Here is a 21,069-nt window from a genome sequence, read left to right on the forward strand (position 1 = left end):
CACGTTTATTGCTAAAAGTCCGATTCATCCCAAGCAACCCACGCGATATCCAAACGCGATTCTTCTCACGATTATCTCGACGATTTCTTTTTTCAAGTTTCATGTGCGCTCGCTAAAAAAAAAGGAATAACAATACTCGAAAATATTCATCTTATTTATTAGCTATTAAGAAGAAATTAAAATTGTAAAAATTAATTAAAATAATTAAATATGAAAAATTGACGAATCAAAAAATTAATTAAAATAATTAAATATAAAAAATTAACTAAAAAAATAATTAAATTTAATGAGAAAACATTATATACTAAAATGATGTATAAAAATATTTTTAAATGATTTTGTTTAATTGAAATTAGTTTCTACTCTCTAAATTTGAATCAGTTAAAAATAACTGATTTAGAAACGAAAAGTTAGTCACTAATTTAAATAGTAATATTTCTATTGACAATTAGCTAAAAATAACTCATTATCAGAAAATAATTGATGTTTCAGTAAATTTTTTTAAACTAATTCAATCAGTCAAGTTTAACTAATTTTTTATTTATTCTTTACTGAAAATCAGTTATTTTTTCAATGATAATCAGATATTTTCAACTGATTCTGAAGCAAAAAGCCAGTCGCTAATTGTGAGATAAAATTTGTTAAGAAAATTAATTTTTGTGAATTATTATCATTTTTTTAATGTCAAAAAAAAAACAAAAAAAACTCGTTTTATTCACTTCACAAAATTGACAAAAATCCCAATCAATATTTTTTATTTTCCTAACTTTTTCCTAATTTTCATCAAAAATATTTACTTTTTTCTTATCCTGCTAATAAATTAAATTCCTGCAACGAATTCTATTATTCATGAAAGAATTTAAAATATTTATAAAAAATAATTTAATTCTTGCGAAAAATTTTATGAAAATTTTTAAATAATTCATTTCTTTCGAATAATTTTATGCAAATTCTAATTTAAATGATTGAATTGATAACAATTTGTATTATTCATGAAAAGAATTGAATTCTTAGGAAAATTTTTACAAACCATTTTTTAAATAATTGAATTCTGTTGGGAAATTTTATTGAAAATAGTAGATATTGAAAATCATTGAATTGCGAAAAGTTTTTGAAGATAATAAAATTTTACAAAGAATTCTATTAAAAAATTTACCAATAATTGAATGCCTGTGGGAAATTTTATTAAATTTTTTTGAAAATATAATTGAATTCCTAAAAATAATTTTATTATTTATGAAAATAATTGAATTCCTAAAAATAATTTTATTATTTATGAAAATAATTGAATTCTTTCGAACGATTTATTACAATTTTTTTAAAATAATGGAATTTGGAAGAAGAAATTTATTACTTTTAAAAACAATTGAATTATTGTGATGAATATTGTTATTTATGAAAATAATTGAATTTTGAAAAGAATTTTATTAAAATACCTCAAAATAATTATATTTTCGGGAGTAATTTTCTTATTTATTGACATAATTGAATTCTTTCGAAAAAATTATTTGTGTAAATAATTGAATTTTCAGAAAACATGTAATTAAAATTTAAAAAAATAATTGAATTTTTTCAAAAATATTTAATTAAAATTGTATTTAAAACAATTAATTCCTTTCGAATCATTTTATTAAATTTCGGAAAATAATTATTTAATCCTTCAAAAAAATATTTAAAAAACATTTTTTATAATAATTTATTTTTTCGAGGAATTGAATTTAAGTTTTTAAGAATAATTACTTTTTTTGAGCAATTCCTGTAAAATTGTATTAAAAATAATTGAAACGCTGCTATGAATTTTATTATTTATGAAAATAATTGAATCTTTGCTAGGAATTTTATTATAATTCTCAAAAATAATTGAATTACAGAGAAGAATTTTTTTTTTAAATAAATATTTAATCAATATTATTTTTCCATAGGAATTAAGAATTTCAAAAATTTTAAATTTAAATCTTTTTAAATTCAATAGCATATAAGAATGTTTTTTTTATGTTTTTTTATGTAGAAATTTTTAAAAAAATTAAGAATTTTTATTTGGATTAATTTGTTATTACATCAATTAGTTGTTAGTTTGTTGATTAAATTCTTTTAATTTTCTTCTATATTTAGAAAACAAATAGTGATCATTATAGTTTTTTAGTGAAGGGATGAGGTTTTAATGATGTATTTCCCAGTTTACGTGCAGACATAAGAAATAAGTATACATGTAACACGCGTCCTCATGGAATCATAAAGCCACGAGATTATAATAATTTTACTTTGGCACATTAAAAAGATATGAAAGCAAGTCACAAAGGTCGCTGTTTAACTAAATTCCACAAAAACTATTTATTAAAGAAATTTTAAACATTAGCAATGCTCGCTTCTTTTTCTTAAAGTAGTTTTTACACGCAAAAAAAAAATTTTATTAAACCAAATCTAATTTATTTGAGTGAAATAAAAGTATATTTCTCTCAAAGCCTACTGAGTTATTTATTTGTTTTTTTAAATAAAATTTTTTTTTGATATAAATAAACTTTTTATTTCAAACAAATAAAATTTGAATTAAACCAAATAAAATTTATTTCAAACAAATAAAATTCATTTCAAACAAATAAAAAATCTAGTTGGCTCTAGGCAAATATATCTTTTTCCTGGGTTAATAATTTTTTGCTTTTGAATTAGTAAATTTTACTAACGTATTAGTAGAAATTTCTATTTATCGGTAAAATTTACTAATTTAAAAGCAAAAAAAAAATTGTACTTGTTCTTTAGAGAAAAAGTCTTTTTTTTTTAATTAATTTAGATTTAATTAATTTAGATTTTTTAATAAAACTTCGAAAAAATAATTATAGTTTAAATATGCGAGAGTATTTTTTTTCAGTTAGTTTTCTATAGAACTTTTTTTAATTTTCCAAATTTTGGACAATTTTAATGAAATAAAAATGTTGTGTCAAAATAATATACCAACAAAAAGATAAATAAATCCTGTGTTTTGATTTTTATATTTTCCGAGGAAATTTTTTCTCATTTTAAACGTGAAGATATATAATGACTCCTTTAAGGATCATTAATTACAAATTGAAATAGAGGTGAATGATGCGAAACTTACTTGCAGCGCGCGATCTTTTGAAAAGGATTTGTGTGTCGCGCGCTCTCGCAGGGAAGTTAAGCGTAAAGCACGTCATCGCATTTCTTGTCTAACTGTAATATAAGCATTAATTACCGCTTGCGGTTAAATTGAAACGTTGGCAATTGAGTTGAATATGCATGTCGCTTAACGACTTATCCCGACCCGAACTATGACGAAGGACACAGAGCAATCCACCATTGCCTTCACTCTACCCAAGAAACTAATTAACATTTTTTTTCTTTCCTTTTTAATAAGAAGAAAAAAAATTAATTTCGTAAATATTATCAAAATGATATAAGTTGGAAGATTTTTTTTTATTCTCTCTCTCTCTATGGAAAATATGGACATTAACGATCAAAAGGGGTAATTTATCTCTTTCTCTCTAGCTTTCTTTCTTTTGAAAGACTTAAAATATTAGTCAATTATTTCCATAATTATTAATAATCATTAATCATATTTGAAAAATGTTAATTCTGTTTGGATTTTAGTTGTACTGTATATATAGTATAATCGTGTACGTTAATCGTTACTTTAATGAAAACGTAATAGATAATAGTTCATTGAGCCGTAATAGTCAATGAGGTATATATAATTTTAAAATCGTAAAAATTAATAATAATAATAATTTTTTTTTATTTACTCATTAGACGGATTTACAATATTACACCCTTTATAATATCACTGTAAAAAGAAAGGTACTAATTTAGTACCAAAAGTGGTACTAAATCGTAATTTGGTTCTGTTTTAGTACCGAAATCAGCTCTAATTTAGAACCTTTTTTTTATAGTGTAAAAAAAGTGTTCTATAATTAATGCTAAATACTGTGTATGGTAATTTTTTTGTTTTTTTTTCTTAAAAAAATATTGTTTGATAGATCGAAAAAATGCAGATATTTTTTAATGATTTATAATAAAACAATATTTGAAATTAGAAAATATAAAAAAATAATGATTAACAAATAAATTTTGTTTATTATATGCTTTTTTCTATACCAAATTTCGTTGGACTGATCTAAATTATGCAAATTTTTCTCCTTTTTTATTTATAAAAAATATGAGAAAATTGTTAATTGTTAAAAAATTATAATTAAGAGACAGGAAATATACCCATTTTATGCATTATTTATATTTCTCAATAACAATATTGTTCAGAAATTCATTCTTTTCTTTTGGAAAAGAAACATTACATTTTCTATTCTATTTGTCAATTACAAATTTTAATTGAAAATGAAATTGAAACTTTTTAAATTTTTAGAAAATAAAGGAAAAAATTTTATTCAAAAAAATGTTCTGTTGCATTTGTTTAAGAATTTTTTTAATTGTAAAATTATTCGACAACATCAATAACTTCTTTTTTAAATAAATATTTAATTATTATTTTTCCATAGGAATTAAGATTTTCAAAAATTTCAAAATCAAACCTTTTTGCAATTCAATAACTTATAAGAATATTTTTATAAAACATGAAGATATAGCGATTGCTCCGAGTCGAAGACTCGGAGTGATGGATTTCTTCATGTTTTATAATAATTAAAAATGACCGAGTGATAAAATCATTGTTTTATATTATAAGAATATTATTACAGTAACTTTTTCAAAATTATTTTCATTATTTCATATCAATTATTATTTTCTACAAATTTTAATTATTTTTTATGAAAATAATTGATTTCCTTAAAAAAAATTTTATTATTTATAAAAATAATTGAATTATTGCGAAGGAATTTATAAAAAATTTGTAAATAATTGAATTCCTGAGAAATTTTTATTATTTATGAAAATAATTAAATGTTTGCGTACTATTTTTGGGAATTTGAACTTGATTTGAAAATAATTGAACTCTGCGGAGAGGAATTTTGTTATTTATAAAGATAATTGGGATTTTGACGAGAATTTTTTTTAAATTTGAAAGATAATTGAATTTTATGACAAGAATTTTATCACTCTTGAAAATAATTGAATTTCTGCAATTATTTGTAATTTTTCCAAAATTCGATTTTTTTTCAACAAAAATTTGAATTACAAATTTTTAAATTTTATTATTTTTAAAATTGCTAATTTTTTTAAAAAAAGTTAGCCGCGCGAATTGTTGCTAGTAATGATAGTAATAATAATAACAACCATGTATAATAATCGTGAAATCGGAATTTTTTTTAAAAAGACGTCTAATAATTAAAATAGATAGAGATTAGATAGTGGAAAAAATAGAAAAACATTGAATTGAAGTAGAAAATGCCGACTGTGGTCAGACAAAAATAAAACATTTTTTTCGCAGTAGAAATAGTAGATTTTAGTCAGGCGAATTAATGAAAGTATATAATTGAAGAGAACACGAATAAAATGGGAAATTGAAGTAGAAAATGCAGGTATTGGTGGGACAAATAACTTGTAATTCATTGAAGACAGAAAAAATGGGAATACAAGTAGAAAATGCAATTTTTAGTCAGACGAATCGCTTTAAGAATATGAACAATTATTCAAAACTTGAACAATTTTGCTACATGACTATTTTGGTACTTGATGTTTATTTTTTTTACAGGAATTGAAATTTTTCAAATTTCAATTTCAATTCTTCGGAAATTCAATTATTTCCAAGTAATTTTTTCAAAAATAAATTATTTTCTGGACTTGTTATAAATAAAAATCTTTTTTCAATTATTCATAAATAAATATTAAAGTACTTGATATTTATTTTTTCACAGTAATTGAAGTTTTCGAAATTTCAATTTTAATTCTTCGAAAATTCAATTCTTTTCATAAATTACAAGTGTAATTCTTTCAAAATTCAATTATTTTCTAGAATTGTTATAAATAAACATTTTGTTTTATTATTCAAAGTTATTTTATTTTATTTTTACAAATAAATATTAAAGTACTTGATATTTATTTTTGCACAGGAATTGAATTTTTCCAAATTTCAATTTCAAATCTTTCGAAGTTCAATTATTTCCAAAAATCACAACTGTAATTCTTTCAAAATTCAATTATTTTCTCGAATTGTTAAATAAACATTTTTTCTAAATCAATTACTTCTAATAATTTTCCGAAAATTCTTCGAGAATTGAATTATTTGAATAAAAAAATTGAAATAAAATTTTGAAAAATAATTTTTTTCAAATTTTTTTAATTTTGAAAAATAATTGAAAGTGCAACTGTTTACAATTCAATTAGAAATATTTTTAAATAATTTTTTAAAAGATATTCGATTTTTTTATTACATATATATAAAAAAAAATTTTTTAAATTAAAATTTATTAAAAAATAATTGAATTTATTTTTTGAAAAGAATTAAATTTTTTTTTTAGAGAATTTGTGGATCCAAGGAAAAAGTTAAAATTCTATTTGGAAATTAAGGGAAAAACTATCAAATTTTTGTGGCAAACCCTGAGAAAGGAATATAAGTGAAAAAATCCAGTTTTGGTGGGACAAATTATTTTCAAAATGGAAAGAAAAAATATTTTTTTTTCGAAATAGAAATAAAAAAAATATATACAAAAAATGTAAGTAGAAAATGTAAGTTTTAGTAGGACTAATTATTTTCAAGATAGAAAATATAATAGGTATAGTGAAACAGAAAGAATGTACAAGAGAATGTAAGTAGAAAAGGAAGTTTCTTATCAGACAGATAAAATAATTTCAAGTTCACATATAATTTTTTACTTCGAAAAACATAAAATTTTTATGAAATCAATTCAAAGTAGTAAAATCAGTATACTTTTCTACCAAATTTAGTTTAATTAAATTAATAGTTAATTAATTTTCCCACCCTCCACTCTTAAAAAAAAAATCTATTTTTTCTCGTTGCACATAAATGTTGAATTCACCTATAGCGAAGTATTGCGAGGAATCCCGTTAAGATTCCCAACAAATGAAAACACTTTTCTAGATTAGAAAAGACCTTAACAAAATAGCCTTAGTAGAAAAAAAAATGTTTAATTTGTAATGAAATTCTTTTGATTCTGAATATACTATACTGTATTTTCTAGTAGATACTGAGAGAGGAGCGAAAGTTAAATATTGTAATTATCCTTCATTACCTTTGGCTGGTTTTCAAGTAACGAGTTATTACATTGACATCATTTCGAACTCTAGGCCATAAATGTAATAAATAATATTCTTCCAATTGTTTTCGATTTACGAGATGTATTCTCTGCGATTTTAACAATATTATTACCGTGAAATTTTCGATTTTAATCATAAGCCTTGAATTTAATATGGTATATATAGAAAAACTGCTTTTAATAATTTTTTTTTATTTTTATAAATCTCTTCGTTTATTGTTTAACACACATTTGTATTTTTTTTATTTCTCTTGCATTAAATTTCAGATATTCTCTTTAATGGAGATTTATATATTGAATTTCTCTTTTTCATTTACTTGGAAAATTTGAACTAATATTACAAAATTCTTTACGATAGTTAATTTAATTTAATTAATAATGTTGATAACATAATATTAATTGATAATTATTCATTAATATTGTCAATCAATATTTTTTACTTAATATTCTTTAATATTAATTAATTAATAATATTTCTATTAATTAATTAATGATATTAATATTAATTAATAATAATAATAATTATAATAATAATAATTGTAATGGATGAAAAGGTTTTTTGGGTTTTTTAATTGCAGTGTGTGATGTTAATAATTGTTTTTTATATAATCCACTTTTTATTGCGAAAGATTTTTCTGAAAAGTATATTAGCTTTCGACCAAAAGCTCTGGGCGAATATTAATTAATAATATTATTTAAAATTCAGTTATTTTAAAATAGAGTAATATATCACACATTTTGAAAATTTTTCTCTTGAAAGAGAAAAAAAAATTCAACAAAATAATGGATAATTTTTTGAAAGAATAAATTACAGGAGAATGTTAAAATGTTATTCTCTGCAAAACTTATAATTTGAATTAAAATAGATTTGTTTATATAACATTTTGATGTAGTGTAGCTGTTAAAAACTATAATTTATTATTTTCATTCATTGAAATAATTTTAAAAAAAATTCTTTTCTTTATTTACACGTATTTTCTGGATTAGAATTTAAAAAAAATTTATGATAATATATAAATAAATCAAAATTTACCATAAGAATATGAATAGGAATAAAACAATTATTTGTGATGATAGAAAAAAAGAAGACAGTATTGTAAAGGAACATTTGTCAAATCAATAAAAAAGAGTCAAAAGCCATCTGGCTATTTAAGTGGTTTCAAATCGACTGAGGTAATATACTAAATACAACTCAGATTAATCAACGGTCATTGAACTCATGAAATATAGATAACAAGGAAAAGATGAGTGCATAAATAGGGACACATTATTATACACTTCTTTTTAACTCACAATTTTTAATGATTTTAATTTTATTATCAATCGTTTTGAAATTCCTCTATAAAGAAATTCATTTATTTCACATTTTTATCGTTATTTAGTAAAGTTATGAAAAAAAATGTTTTTTATTTATATTGTTAATTTTTTTTTTATTTTTTTCATTCTTTATTATTTATTTTTTTTCTTGTTCATTATTTTTATTTTTTTCTTGTTTATTATTTTTATTTTTTCTTGTTTATTATTTCAATTTTTTTTTCTATTCATTTTTTCTATTTTTTTCTTGTTTATTATTTCCACTAGCAACTTTTTAGATAACTCTTTTAAGATACAATTAAAAATTTTAAAAAAAATAGAATTTAAAAATTTGTAATTCAAATTTTTGTTCAAAACACTAAAAAATCCAATTTTGAAAAAATTACAAATAATAATTGCAGAGATTTAATTATTATTAAAAGTGATAAATTTCTTCTCATAAAATTCAATTATCTTTTAAATTGAAAAAAAATTCTCGTCAAAATCCCAATTATCTTTATAAATAACAAAATTCTTCACCAAAGTTCAATTTTTTTCAAATCAATATCAAATTCCCAAAAATAGTAAGCAAACATTTCATATTATTTTCATAAATAATAAAAATTTCTCAGGAATTCAATTATTTACAAATTTTTTATAAATTTCTTCGCAATAATTCAATTATTTTTATAAATAATAAAATTTTTTTTAAGGAATTCAATTATTTTCGTAAAAAATAATTCAAAATTGTAGAAAATAATAATTGATTTGAAATTATGAATATAATTTTGAAAATGTTACTGTAATAATATTCTTATAATATAAAACAATGATTTTATCACTCGGTCATTTTTAATTATTATAAATCATTCTTATAAGTTATTGAATTTAAAAATATATGAATTTGAAATTCTTAATTTCTATGAAAAAATGATATTGATTAAATATTTATTTAAAAAAAATGTTATTGATGTTTTCGAATAATTTTACAATTAAATAAATTCGTAAATAAATGTAACAGAATATTTTTTTTGAGTAGAATGTTTTCCTTTATTTTCTAAAAATTTAAAAAGTTTTAATTTCATTTTCAATTAAAATTTGTAATTGATAAATAGAATAGAATATTTAATGTTTATTTTCTAAAATAAAAGAATGAGTTTCTGAACAATATTGTTATTGAGAAATAGGTATAAATTATTTTTATATTTTTCTAATTTCAAATATTGTTTTATTATAAATTATGAAAAAATACCTGCATTTTTTCGATCTGTCAAACAATATTTTTTAAAGAAAAACCAAAAAACCAAAAAACAAAAGCATACACAAAAACTAACTTCAAACTGTGGACAGAATGAAAGAAAGAATAAGACGATTATTATAGTTAATTTGTTATTGTTTATTATTTCCATTTTTTTCTTGTTTATTATTTCTATTTTTTTCTATTTATTCTTTATATATTTTTATTGTTTAATATTTATATTTTTTAATTTTTTATTATTTATATTTATTTATTCCTTATTATTTCTATATTCATACAGAAAAGTAACAAAATTTCCCTTTTGTCGAAATAAAATTTAGTATTGGAATTTTTTTTTTTTTTTTTTTTTGCATATAAACGACACGAGGGGACATTAATAAATTTATGAAAATTAAAAATCGCATTGTCATACACGATGTTCTCGAGTTTGAAATCACGGACTTCCGTTTTAGAATATATCACGTTTCTCCACACGAGTATGCTTCTCTCTTCTAAGCTCAGAAACACATTTATATTCGTTATGCAAAATAAATGGAACAAAAGAATAGTGCATAAAGAATAAGGGGGATAGTAAAAAAAAAGAAAAAACGAAGTGGAGAAAAGAAAAAAAAAAGAAGAGATAGCTTTAAGTGTGCGGGCGTTTTCTAAACGGATTTATTTTCTCATGAGCCATCTCTCCTGTTACAGCAGAGGGCAAACGAATTCGTTTTGATTCAAAGTTCGATTACGTGAATGCATAGATCTTATAGATCGAAAGTCACTGATCGAAAAGAACGCGGTGAATTATTTTATACCTAAAGTCAAATGAAACTTTACGCTTCCCAACTTGTTGCGCACACTTCTTCCTTGTTGGATTTTTTTTTCTTTTCTACATTTCTTGAATAATAATTAATAATTGTTCTTAACAATTATTATTATTATTATTATTATTCATCTTAATTTTTTATTATTATTATTAATATTATTATTAATTTTTACTGTTTATTAATTATTATTATTTATTTTTATTTATTATTATTATTATTATTTATTATTATTATTTATTATTATTTATTTTTACTTATTAATATTATTATTAATTTTTACTGTTTATTATTATTAACCAAAAAAATCTTAAATTATTCTTTTTTAGTAGAAAAAAATATTTATTAAGATTAATATTAGTAACAGTAATAAAAGGAGTATTTTTTAAAATAATTTTTAAAAAAAAACTCGATTTCAACTTGTAATGAAATATTAAGTTGAAAATGTTTCCAACATTTACAGTGTAGTATAAAGAAAAAGTGTTTTGATAATATTTTTACATTATGTTGGTGGTATAATGGTGTTGATAGATGAAACGCGAAAGTATGTAAATATTTGTCTTAGACTGCAGGTATATAAGTACTTATGCACGCACATTTTTCTTCTCCATAATGTTAGAATGAGAAAATATTGCTTTCAATAAAATTTTCATGCAAAAAACGTGTGAATTGTCCATTTTGTATTAAGTTCATTTTTTTATTGTACTTATTTTTACACCACAATTTTATTTTTTTCTACATATTTTTTGCAAAAAAAAATATTTACAAGACATTTTTGTTACATAATTATTATACAGATTCCACAATAAATAACTTGCGATTGAACATATATACGCGGGAATCATTGTCAATTTCTCTTTAATGAGTTTCTTTTTTTGTGTTTTTTTTGTTTTTATTTAATAACAAAACACTGATTTTTCTTATAACTATAACTTACATAAATCTAAATGTATTATATAATATTTGTACTTTTCGTTTTTTTTCTTATAATATAAATGCGATGAGGTATTGTCTTTGGTAAAATTTACATTCGTTCAATTAACATTCACATTAAAAATTTAAACACCGAAAAATTTTGTTCTAAAAATAAAAATTATTTGATTGACTCGATTTTGGATTGAAATATTTTTTTTTTTTTTATTCTATTAATAAATGTATTCAATGGTTTCTTTTTAGAATTTTTTTTTTCGGTGTTTTTGTAAAATCTAACGCAGGAGAAACTAAAAAATTTAAAACGAAATTCGATTTTACATAAAAACTAATTCATTTAGACTGACAAAAAAATTTTTTAATTAAAAAAATGATTATGTTGACGGAATCTTACGAATTTTTCTTTACAAAATTACATGAAACTTATATAAACTTATAAAACTAAGTACAATCTTATGGAACTAGGTACAATTTTATAGAACTAAATACAATTTCATGGAACTAAATACAGGACAAGACAAAATTGTTTTACAGAACTAAATACAATCTTACAAATCTCAATGCATTTTTAAAAAAAAAACTTCCACTCTTACAAAATGTTTTAAAATATCTTCTAATCTTACAAAATCTCGCAACATGATTTTTAAAAAAATTATTACCTTAAAAAAATTATTAACTTAAAAAATTGTTACTTTAAAAAATTTATTACTTTAAAAAAATTATTGTTTTAAAAAAATTATTGCTTTAAAAATATTATTGCTTTAAAAAAAAAATTTACGGTATTTTAAAAAATCTCAATTTAGTTTTAATCTCGAAGTAATTAAAAAAACAATTCTAAAATGACTCGATACAATTTTTAAAAAAAAGTTTTTACAAATACAAGATTAAAAAAATAGTTGCTCTACAAACATTCAAAACTGAAATAAAATCGCATTAAAAAAGAAATATCAATTAAATGAATTAAAATTTTACACACTTCATTCATCACCTCCAACACCGAAAGCAAATTTTCTGAAATTCAGAATAAGTTCCTAGACATTAATTTTAATATTTTCAAATGTATCTCCAATTTCTCCAATTACTCCAAAATTCTAAATTAATGTAAATATTCCCGTAAAAAATATTTTCAATAATCAAAAAATTGAAACAAAATATTTCCAATACTCTGAAAAAAAATTTATTTGATTTAAATAACCGATTACTTGGCTATTATCAAATAAATATTTACTTGAATCAAATAAATTTTAGTTAAATCAAAAAAATTCTATTTGAATCAATAATTTTAGCATGTAAAGCAAATATGAATTGAACCATTTAATTGACTCAAATAAAAATTATTTGATTCAAGTAAATATTTATTTGATAATAGTCAAGTAATTGGTTATTTGAATCAAATAATTTTTTTTTCAATGTTAAATATTTCCAATAGTATGTAAAATATTTAAATAAAATATTTTCATTCTGAAAATTTGATTAGTAGAAAAATACTGAAATTGAGAATTTTTTGTTTCAAAATTCACACTGAAAAAAAATTTATTCAATGCAAATAACCGATTACTTTTTTTTAATAGGTAAATATTTACTTGAATCAAATAATTTTTGGCTTTTGCTTTAAATACTGAAATTACTGGTTCAAATACAATTTAGTTGATTAAAATAGAACTTATTTGATTCAAGTAAATATTTATTTGATTCAAGTAAATATTTACTTGATTCAAGTAAATATTTAATTGGTTCAACTAAATATTTATTTGATTCAAGTAAACATTTAATTGTATCAAGTAAATATTTATTTGCTTCAACTAAGTATTTATATGCTTCAAGTAAATATTTCTTTTAATATTATATTTTCATTGATTCAAGTAAATATTTATTTGAATTAAGTAAATATTTATTTGATAATCGACAAGTAATCGATTAAATTTTATTTTCAGTGCATGTCAAGGCGATCAAATTCTTAAATTAAAAAAAATTTTCCCCCGATGTCGAATACATTTATACATAAATTTAAAAACGAATTGTCGAAATAATTATAATGATTGATAAAAAAAATTGACTAGCCATTTTTCATTAAAAAAAAAAAAAAATTGTTGATGTTTGCTACTAATCAATATCACCAAAGGTGTTAATAAAATGCGTGACAATTCTTTCTATTCTTTTCGTTTTTTGCGTTGAAAAAGGTACTTTTGTATTCAGTTCTTGACCATTTTCGGAGACACTAATTTTTATTGTTCCATCATCGGCCAATATGACGTGCACTAAACTTAGGGCAAAAAATAGACCGTATGCCGCATGTTTTTCAATTTCACGCGCAAACCAATTGTAATTAAGCGCCTCGTAATGCTCCATTGTTATTGACGATTTAAGTTCATTGAGTAATTCACGATGATAAATTTGCATAATATCATTGTAATGATTATCGAAAACATTTAATTCAACGCTCGTATATAAAAAATAGTGTAAATCCAATGCCAATGAGGCGTGTCTCATTGCTTGAAAATCGACAAATTTCACTCTCATATTATTATCGTTTGGATTATTTTTCGAGAAGAAGATATTATTCTTCCAAACATCGCCATGAATTAGAACGTCATATGAACCGTGGGCTATTGTTGAGGCCTTGACAATTTCATAAACTTTATTTGGATATTTCTTTAGGAACTTGAGACACTTTTCACTGTTCGCCGTTGGCGGTTGAATTGTTTCTAAACTTTGAATTGCGTGATTTAAACTTCTCTCGAGGGATAATTTTGTTTGGATATTTGATTTTTCAGCGAATACCACTTCTGTTATTGGTTTTATTAAATTTCTGAAGTACTCGGGATTGTTGAGTTTCAGTTTCAATGAACCGGCGTGAATTTGAGCTAGGGCCTGGAAAAAAAATGGTTTTTTTATTTTGATTAATTATTATTTGATAATATTAGTTATAATATTAGTTAATATGCTTTTTTTTGTTTCATAAAATAGGTAATAAATTTTGAAAAGAAAAATAAATTTTAGAAAATTAGAAATAAATTTTGCAATGATTGGAAAAATTACCTGTAGTACGTGCCGACAGTGATCGTAATTTAATAAATGTTGTCTATCACAAATGGAAAAATTATCAAGAGATAAATCTTCTAAAATAATTTTCTCTGAATTGGCAAAAAAACATTCCGGCGCTAATGATTGGGCTCCAATTGCAGGCAGAATATTTTCATATGAGTGTGCTTCATTACAAAAGAGATCTCTCATTCTGACTAATGTGACAAATTTATCACTGCCACTGGGATATATTTTTGTTATCACCGATTTCTCAAAAGCTGCGGAAAAATTTTTATTTCCTATTAAAATTTTGAATTTAAATTTTATATAAGTTAAAACTTTGTAATTTTTAATTTAGAACTTTGGAAAATTTTTAAAAAACTGCAAAGAAAAATAAAGCAAAAAAGAAAAATTGAATAAAGTAAATATAAATAAATAATTATTATAATATATAAATTTGACGATACAAATAAATTTTTTTTCAGTGTAAATTAATTAATAAAGTTAATGACGTTAATTAAATTAATAAAGTTAATAAAATTAAAAAAGTTAATAAAATTAATAAAGTTTTTAAAGTAATTAATAAAATTAATAAAGTTAATAAAGCACTGAATAAAATATTAATTGAGACAGTAAAAAATTGTGATGACTAACGATTTCCGTTTTTGAAGATCCCTTTGAGTTGTGTTCTAATGACAACTGACATAAAATTGTCACCATCTCGGCATCCAGGTATCTCTTTTGCGTCAAGAATCTGAAGATTCTCAATGTTTTCTTTATTTTCTATTATATACGGCAAATACTCTTGCGTCAGGTCTGCAACACCAAGGAAACCGTCTCTTACTAATTACGAAGCTCATTCATTGTAAGTTAAGTAGCGTGAAATGGACTTTATGCGAGGAATTTTAATTCTCTAACTATTTACGTACCTGTTGACTAATTTTTATAACGAATTATTATTATATTAATAATAATAAAAAAAACCATTATTAATTGTATTGTCCCAGTGGGAAAAGTTCTATAGAATTTTACTACACTGAAAAAAATTTATTTGATGAATCAAATAAATTTTTTCTTGTGATTTCTTGTCTATTAGAAAATCAATTTTTATTGATTGAATCAAATCATTTTTATTTAAACCAATTAAATGTTATTTGCTTCAAATACTGAAATTATTGGTTCAAATATACCATTTATTTGATTTAAATAATAATTTCTTTAATTCAAGTAAATATTTATTCGGTTCAAGTTACTATTAATTTGGTTCAAATAAAGATTTCTTTGATTCAAGTAAATATTTATTCGGTTCAAGTAGCTATTTATTTGGTTCAATTAAAAATTTAATTGGTTCAAGTAAAAATTTATTTGATTCAAGTAAAAATTTATTTATTTCTAGTAAAAATTTATTTGGTTCAATTAAAAATTTATTTAATTCAAGGAAATATTTATTTGATAATAAACAAGTAAATCGGTTATTTGAATCAAATAAATTTTTTTTCACCATATTAATTAATTATATATTATTGGTATTAATATATTTTTAATCATTTATGTTAATAATATAATAATTAAAATAATAATACAATAAAAATTAATAATGTATAATTAATATCTATAAAAAAATTGTGTAAATTTCTACCTAATATTGAGTAGAATTTATGTAGAAATTTTATTAAACTGTTGCAGTGAAATTCTATATAATTTTTTTGACTGGGACCAGATACGCAATTAGCGAAATATTTCTGAATAAGTAGGATAGTAAAATAAATTTAATAAAAAATAAATAAAATAATAATAATAAAAATTAAAAAATTAAAAAATTAAAAAATTAAAAAATTAAAATATTAAAATTTTAAAATGATAATGATAATGATAATAATAATAATAATAATAATAATAATAATAATAATAATAATAATAATAATAATAATAATAATAATAATAATAGTAATAATATTAATTAACTAAATAAAATTTTTTTGGTACATGATTTTCAAAATTTTTCAAATATTTTATTGGATTGAGTGTAGAGAAAAATGAAAGGAGATGATGATGATTATGATGGTGATTGAAGAAAAAAAATTATTGATATTATGCCCATTGGCAATGGCCTTATGACTTATATCAAGGTCTTTCTATGAGTAAATCAACTATAACAGTTAAGATAGTGCATGTTGCATAAATGGTCATATCAGAAACGTATTGATTCTTCACTTTTCAAATTGCTCATTAAATTAGATTAAATTGTGTGCGCAATATAAACTACAGTTATAAACAATATACAATTTTGTTTTTAAGCCATTATTTCCTCATGCAACATTAACTAAAATACTGTCTACTATTTACTATTTATTTTCTATCAACACCCAGAAAAAAAGATTTATTTGACTCAGAGCCAAATGAACTTTTAATTAGATACAAATTAAATTTTATTTTAATCGAATAAATTCTATTCGGTTCAAATTAATTTTTATACTGTTCAAACTAATTTTTATTCGGTTCGAATAAATTTTTATTCGGTTCCAATTGATTATTATTCGATTCGAATAAATTTTTATCGATTCGAATAAATTTTTATCTGTTCGAATAAATTTTATTCGGTTCAAATTAATTTTTATTCTGTTCAAACTAATTTTTATTCGGTTCGAATAAATTTTTATTCGGTTCCAATTGATTATTATTCGATTCGAATAAATTTTTATCTATTCGAATAAGTTTTATTCGGTTCAATTAAATTTTATCCCGTTCAAATAAAATCAAATTTGATTCAAATAAAAATTTTCTTTAGAAGAAATAAATAATTTGGGCTCTGAGACAAATATATACTTTTATTTAATTCAAATAAATTGTTTGGTTGAAAAGAAATTTTCTCTGTTTGTCAATTTCAAATTAATATTATTTTTTTGTTATTTATGCCTCGTAACTAAATTTATAACAATTAAGATTATTATTTTTTTTGCTACAACCATTTTATTATTAATTTATCGGAAAAAAATATTTGCTAGAAAATATTTGCTGCAAGTAAATATTTATTTGATAACAATCGCAATATAGAAGATTGTTAATCACTTTCTTTCTCTTTTTTCAGTTTTCGACACGCGTAATAAAATAATAACAAAAGTTTCTTATTAATTTCTATTATTTTCATTTTATTAGTCAATTGTAAAGAAAATTTTTTAATTCGGAAAATTTCAATTTTAATGAAGGAAAGTAACTGCGTAATTTATTTATAGAAAAATTGGAAAAAATAGTTTGATAAATATTTTAATATATGCCTAACATGTAAAATAATGATTTTTTCGAAAGATAAGAAAACTCACAATGTTGTCATTACGATTGTTTATATTTCTGTCGAAACAATGATACGCAAAACAATTTTCACTCAATTATCGATTTATCTATAAATGCCTTTTTTTAGTTAATTATATATGAAATTTTTAAATTTCACTCTAATGACTCGTTTAATTACTATTTTCACTATTTGTGTACATTCAAATTATTTTCAACTTATGTCTTTCGTAAATATTATTATTATGTCATTATTATTAAATTTTAAAGTCATTTCACACGTGTCGGGAATTATTTATTATTAAATTGAATAACCTATTGCATATTTTTATTATTTTAGTATTATTATTTATTGTAGAATTATTTTTTTTAATATTGTAATATTTATTTGTAAGTAAAATAAGAATAATATTATTAAACCCAGAAAAATATATTTGACACAGAGCCGCGACTATAATTTTTGTTTGTTTTAAATAAATTATATTTGATTAAAATTAAAATTTATTTGGTTCAGTTAAGAGTTTTATTTATGTTGAATAAAATTTTTATTTAAAACAAATAAATAGTTGAGCCTGAGACAAAAATATACTTTTATTTAACTGAAAATAAATTTTAGTATGTTAAAATAAAATGTGTATTATACTTATTATTATTAATATTATTTATATATAAGCAAAAAAGTTATTAGTTTTTTTTGTTTCAGATAAAAATGATAAAATACGGTATTTAATTTGACAGGAAAAAATAATTTTCTATTAATTCTTCACTTGTCAATTTTAAAAATCACACTTCGTTATATGGATTTGTCCTTCCAATACATAAAATTTCACTTGTTTATAAATTCTACATAAAGCACAATCACGTTGTATAACAATGATCTAATAATATTATAATAATAACAACAACACTGTAGTAATAACACTTTAATAATAAACACTGTGTATAGAATAATTCAAAACGGAAAATTTAATTTGATAAAATAATTTTCAACTGAAGAAAAAAATCATTATTTTCATTATTTTCACCACTGCAGTATTAAGAGAAAATAATTTCAAGGAAACATTTATTTCGCAAAACATGTCAACAGGAAAAATTGATTTCAGAAAAATATTTCAATAAAAGAAAAAATATTTTCTGATAATTAATTGAAAAAGGCACTATAATATCCGAAAAAAAGATGTACATCTATTTTTAGTTAAATTTCCTCTCGTCTTTAAATAATGAACTAATTTTATTTAAAATTAATATGCGGCGTAATAAATGACAATAACTTGTATATGACCGGAGAGTCAGACTATATTCAACTGATTAGGATAATCTTGTTAAAAATACTGGAAATAGATGAGAAATGAATAAATATTTTATGATAATGCCATTTGATTTTAAAACGGGTGTCTTTGAATTAAATGTGGAAAAAAGATGAAATTTTCTCTCAAGTTGAGGGAAAAATTGTTTGAAAAACTAAATTTTTGAATCGGGAAAAAAATTGGTTAGAAATTGTTTTGATTTATTATTTTTATAAACAAAAAAGAAATTAAATATTTTTTTTTTAAATTTTACAAATAGATTTTTTGGGGAAAATAGAAAAGTGAAAGAGTGAGAAGTGGAGAAAATGAGAATTCTATTGATAAATTTTTAAGAGTGTGTCTCTCTTACCTGTGATAGATTTGCCCCTCATTTCTGTGTAGTGCACTTGTCCTAGGCCAGCAACGAACTATTCTGATAAACTATTGCGATTGCGATATTAAACGGCAAATCACGGGCCAGATAAATACATTGAGCGTTATAAATTACGAGTAGTGTTACGCACAATGCAGCCGCTCCTTAAAGAGTTCGGATGGTGCAAGGTAAGTAACAATACAATGGGGAATTCTTTGATTTTACATGTGACATGTTTTCTGTTTGCTGGCCATCTTCAATAATTACTTGTTTTATTATTATATATATGTATGTATTTATATACGTTTATAAATGGGTTTCTCTCTCTCTCTCTCTCTATCTATATATATGTGTGTAAATAAAAGTCGCTTAACGTCAGATCAAGGAAGTCCAAGTGTCCTATAGGAAACCACTGACAAGGACACTAATCGCAACAACCTTCGCAGATAGTTCTTCTTTCTCGAGTATATAATATGCGGTGCCTTAAGTCAATTAATCTAATACAATACAATTGAGGACAAATTTATGGCTTGGGATTCACGTTAATTTTTTTAAATTGGTAAGTCATAAAATTGATCTTCAAACGAATTTATATTTCGTTCCGGGCATTCATTCGAATTTCTTCTTTTTTTTTCTTTTTTTATTCGCGAAATTTTAACAATGGAATTTCATTACTCGATTTTGTTTTATTTTACATTTTTTCTTTGGTATTTTTTTTGGTTTTAATTCTTCTCTTTTAAATTTATACTCCAAATTTTTATTCCTTTTTAAATTGTTTAGTTATTGCTTTTCTTTTCAGTGTTTATTGGAAATTTTTTTCATCGAACGGAATTTTCGTATTTTCTCATCATTTTCTTCTTATTTATTACGAAATTTAAATTAAATTCGTATCACTGCAAAAATTCTCAAAGAAGATTTTTACTTCCCCTTTGGAATGTACTTGTATTTTATTGTTTAATTTTAAATTTTTCAAGTCTTAAAAGAAGCACGTTCATAAAAAATAAATATTTTACTCAAAACCTACTACACTGTTTATTTAGTATACTAAAAAAATTTTATTTGGTCGATATAATACTTTATTAGGTCCAAATCATTTGTAATGGTTCACATGAAATTTTATTTGGTTCATATTAAACTTTATTGTGGTCCAAATAATTTTTAATGGTTCAAATGATATTTTATTTGGTTCATATTAAACATTATTTGGTCCAAATAATTTTTAATGGTTCAAATTATATTTTATTTGGTTCAAATGAAATATTATTTATGTCCATTTGTTTCAAATAAATTTTATTTGGTTCATATTTAAACTTTATTTGGTCCAAATAATTTTTAATGGTTCAAATAAAATTTTATTTGGTATAAATAAAATTTTATTTGATTCAAATAAATTTTATTTGATTCAAATTAAATTTCATTTGGTTCAAATTAAATTTCATTAGGTTCAAACAAATTTTATTTGATTCATATAAATTTTAGGTGGTACAAAACAAATTTTATTTAGATCATACTAAAATCTATTTGCTGCTAATATTTTTTAATGGTTCAAATTTCATTTTACTTAATTTGAATAAAAATTTTATTTGTGTTCATTTGTTTTAAATAAATGTTATTTGGTTCGAAAATAAATTTTCTTAGG

At 21.5% G+C, this 21,069-nt stretch overlaps 1 protein-coding gene across 2 annotated transcripts; it reads right to left on the minus strand.

The window, feature by feature from the left end:
• Positions 1-13,516: 13,516 nt before the first annotated feature.
• LOC122512461 lies at positions 13,517-19,670 on the minus strand. 2 transcript variants are annotated; one of them, XM_043628301.1, is made up of 4 exons: positions 19,428-19,670; positions 15,138-15,419; positions 14,499-14,761; positions 13,517-14,330 (listed from the first exon to the last, which is right to left on the minus strand). In XM_043628301.1, exons 2-4 carry the CDS (start codon positions 15,187-15,189, stop codon positions 13,563-13,565), a joined length of 1,083 nt encoding a protein of 360 aa, XP_043484236.1. In that variant the 5' UTR covers positions 15,190-15,419; positions 19,428-19,670; the 3' UTR covers positions 13,517-13,562. The 2 variants fall into 2 exon arrangements, with proteins under 2 accessions (XP_043484236.1, XP_043484235.1); XM_043628300.1 differs by having other exon boundaries at positions 15,138-15,299; positions 19,428-19,669.
• Positions 19,671-21,069: the final 1,399 nt, after the last annotated feature.

The sequence above is a fragment of the Leptopilina heterotoma genome, unplaced genomic scaffold (genome assembly GCF_015476425.1).
Source record: "Leptopilina heterotoma isolate Lh14 unplaced genomic scaffold, ASM1547642v1 Lhet_99, whole genome shotgun sequence".
In the NCBI taxonomy this organism is placed as follows: domain Eukaryota; kingdom Metazoa; phylum Arthropoda; class Insecta; order Hymenoptera; family Figitidae; genus Leptopilina; species Leptopilina heterotoma.

Coding starts and splice junctions, on each gene's coding strand:
- LOC122512461 (XM_043628300.1), bottom strand. CDS start 19,449: ATGAGGGGCAAATCTATCACAG. Junction 15,300..19,427: donor GAGGGGCAAATCTATCACAG/GTAAGAGAGACA, acceptor TTGGTGTTGCAG/ACCTGACGCAAGAGTATTTG. Junction 14,331..14,498: donor ACTGTCGGCACGTACTACAG/GTAATTTTTCCA, acceptor TTTTTTTTCCAG/GCCCTAGCTCAAATTCACGC.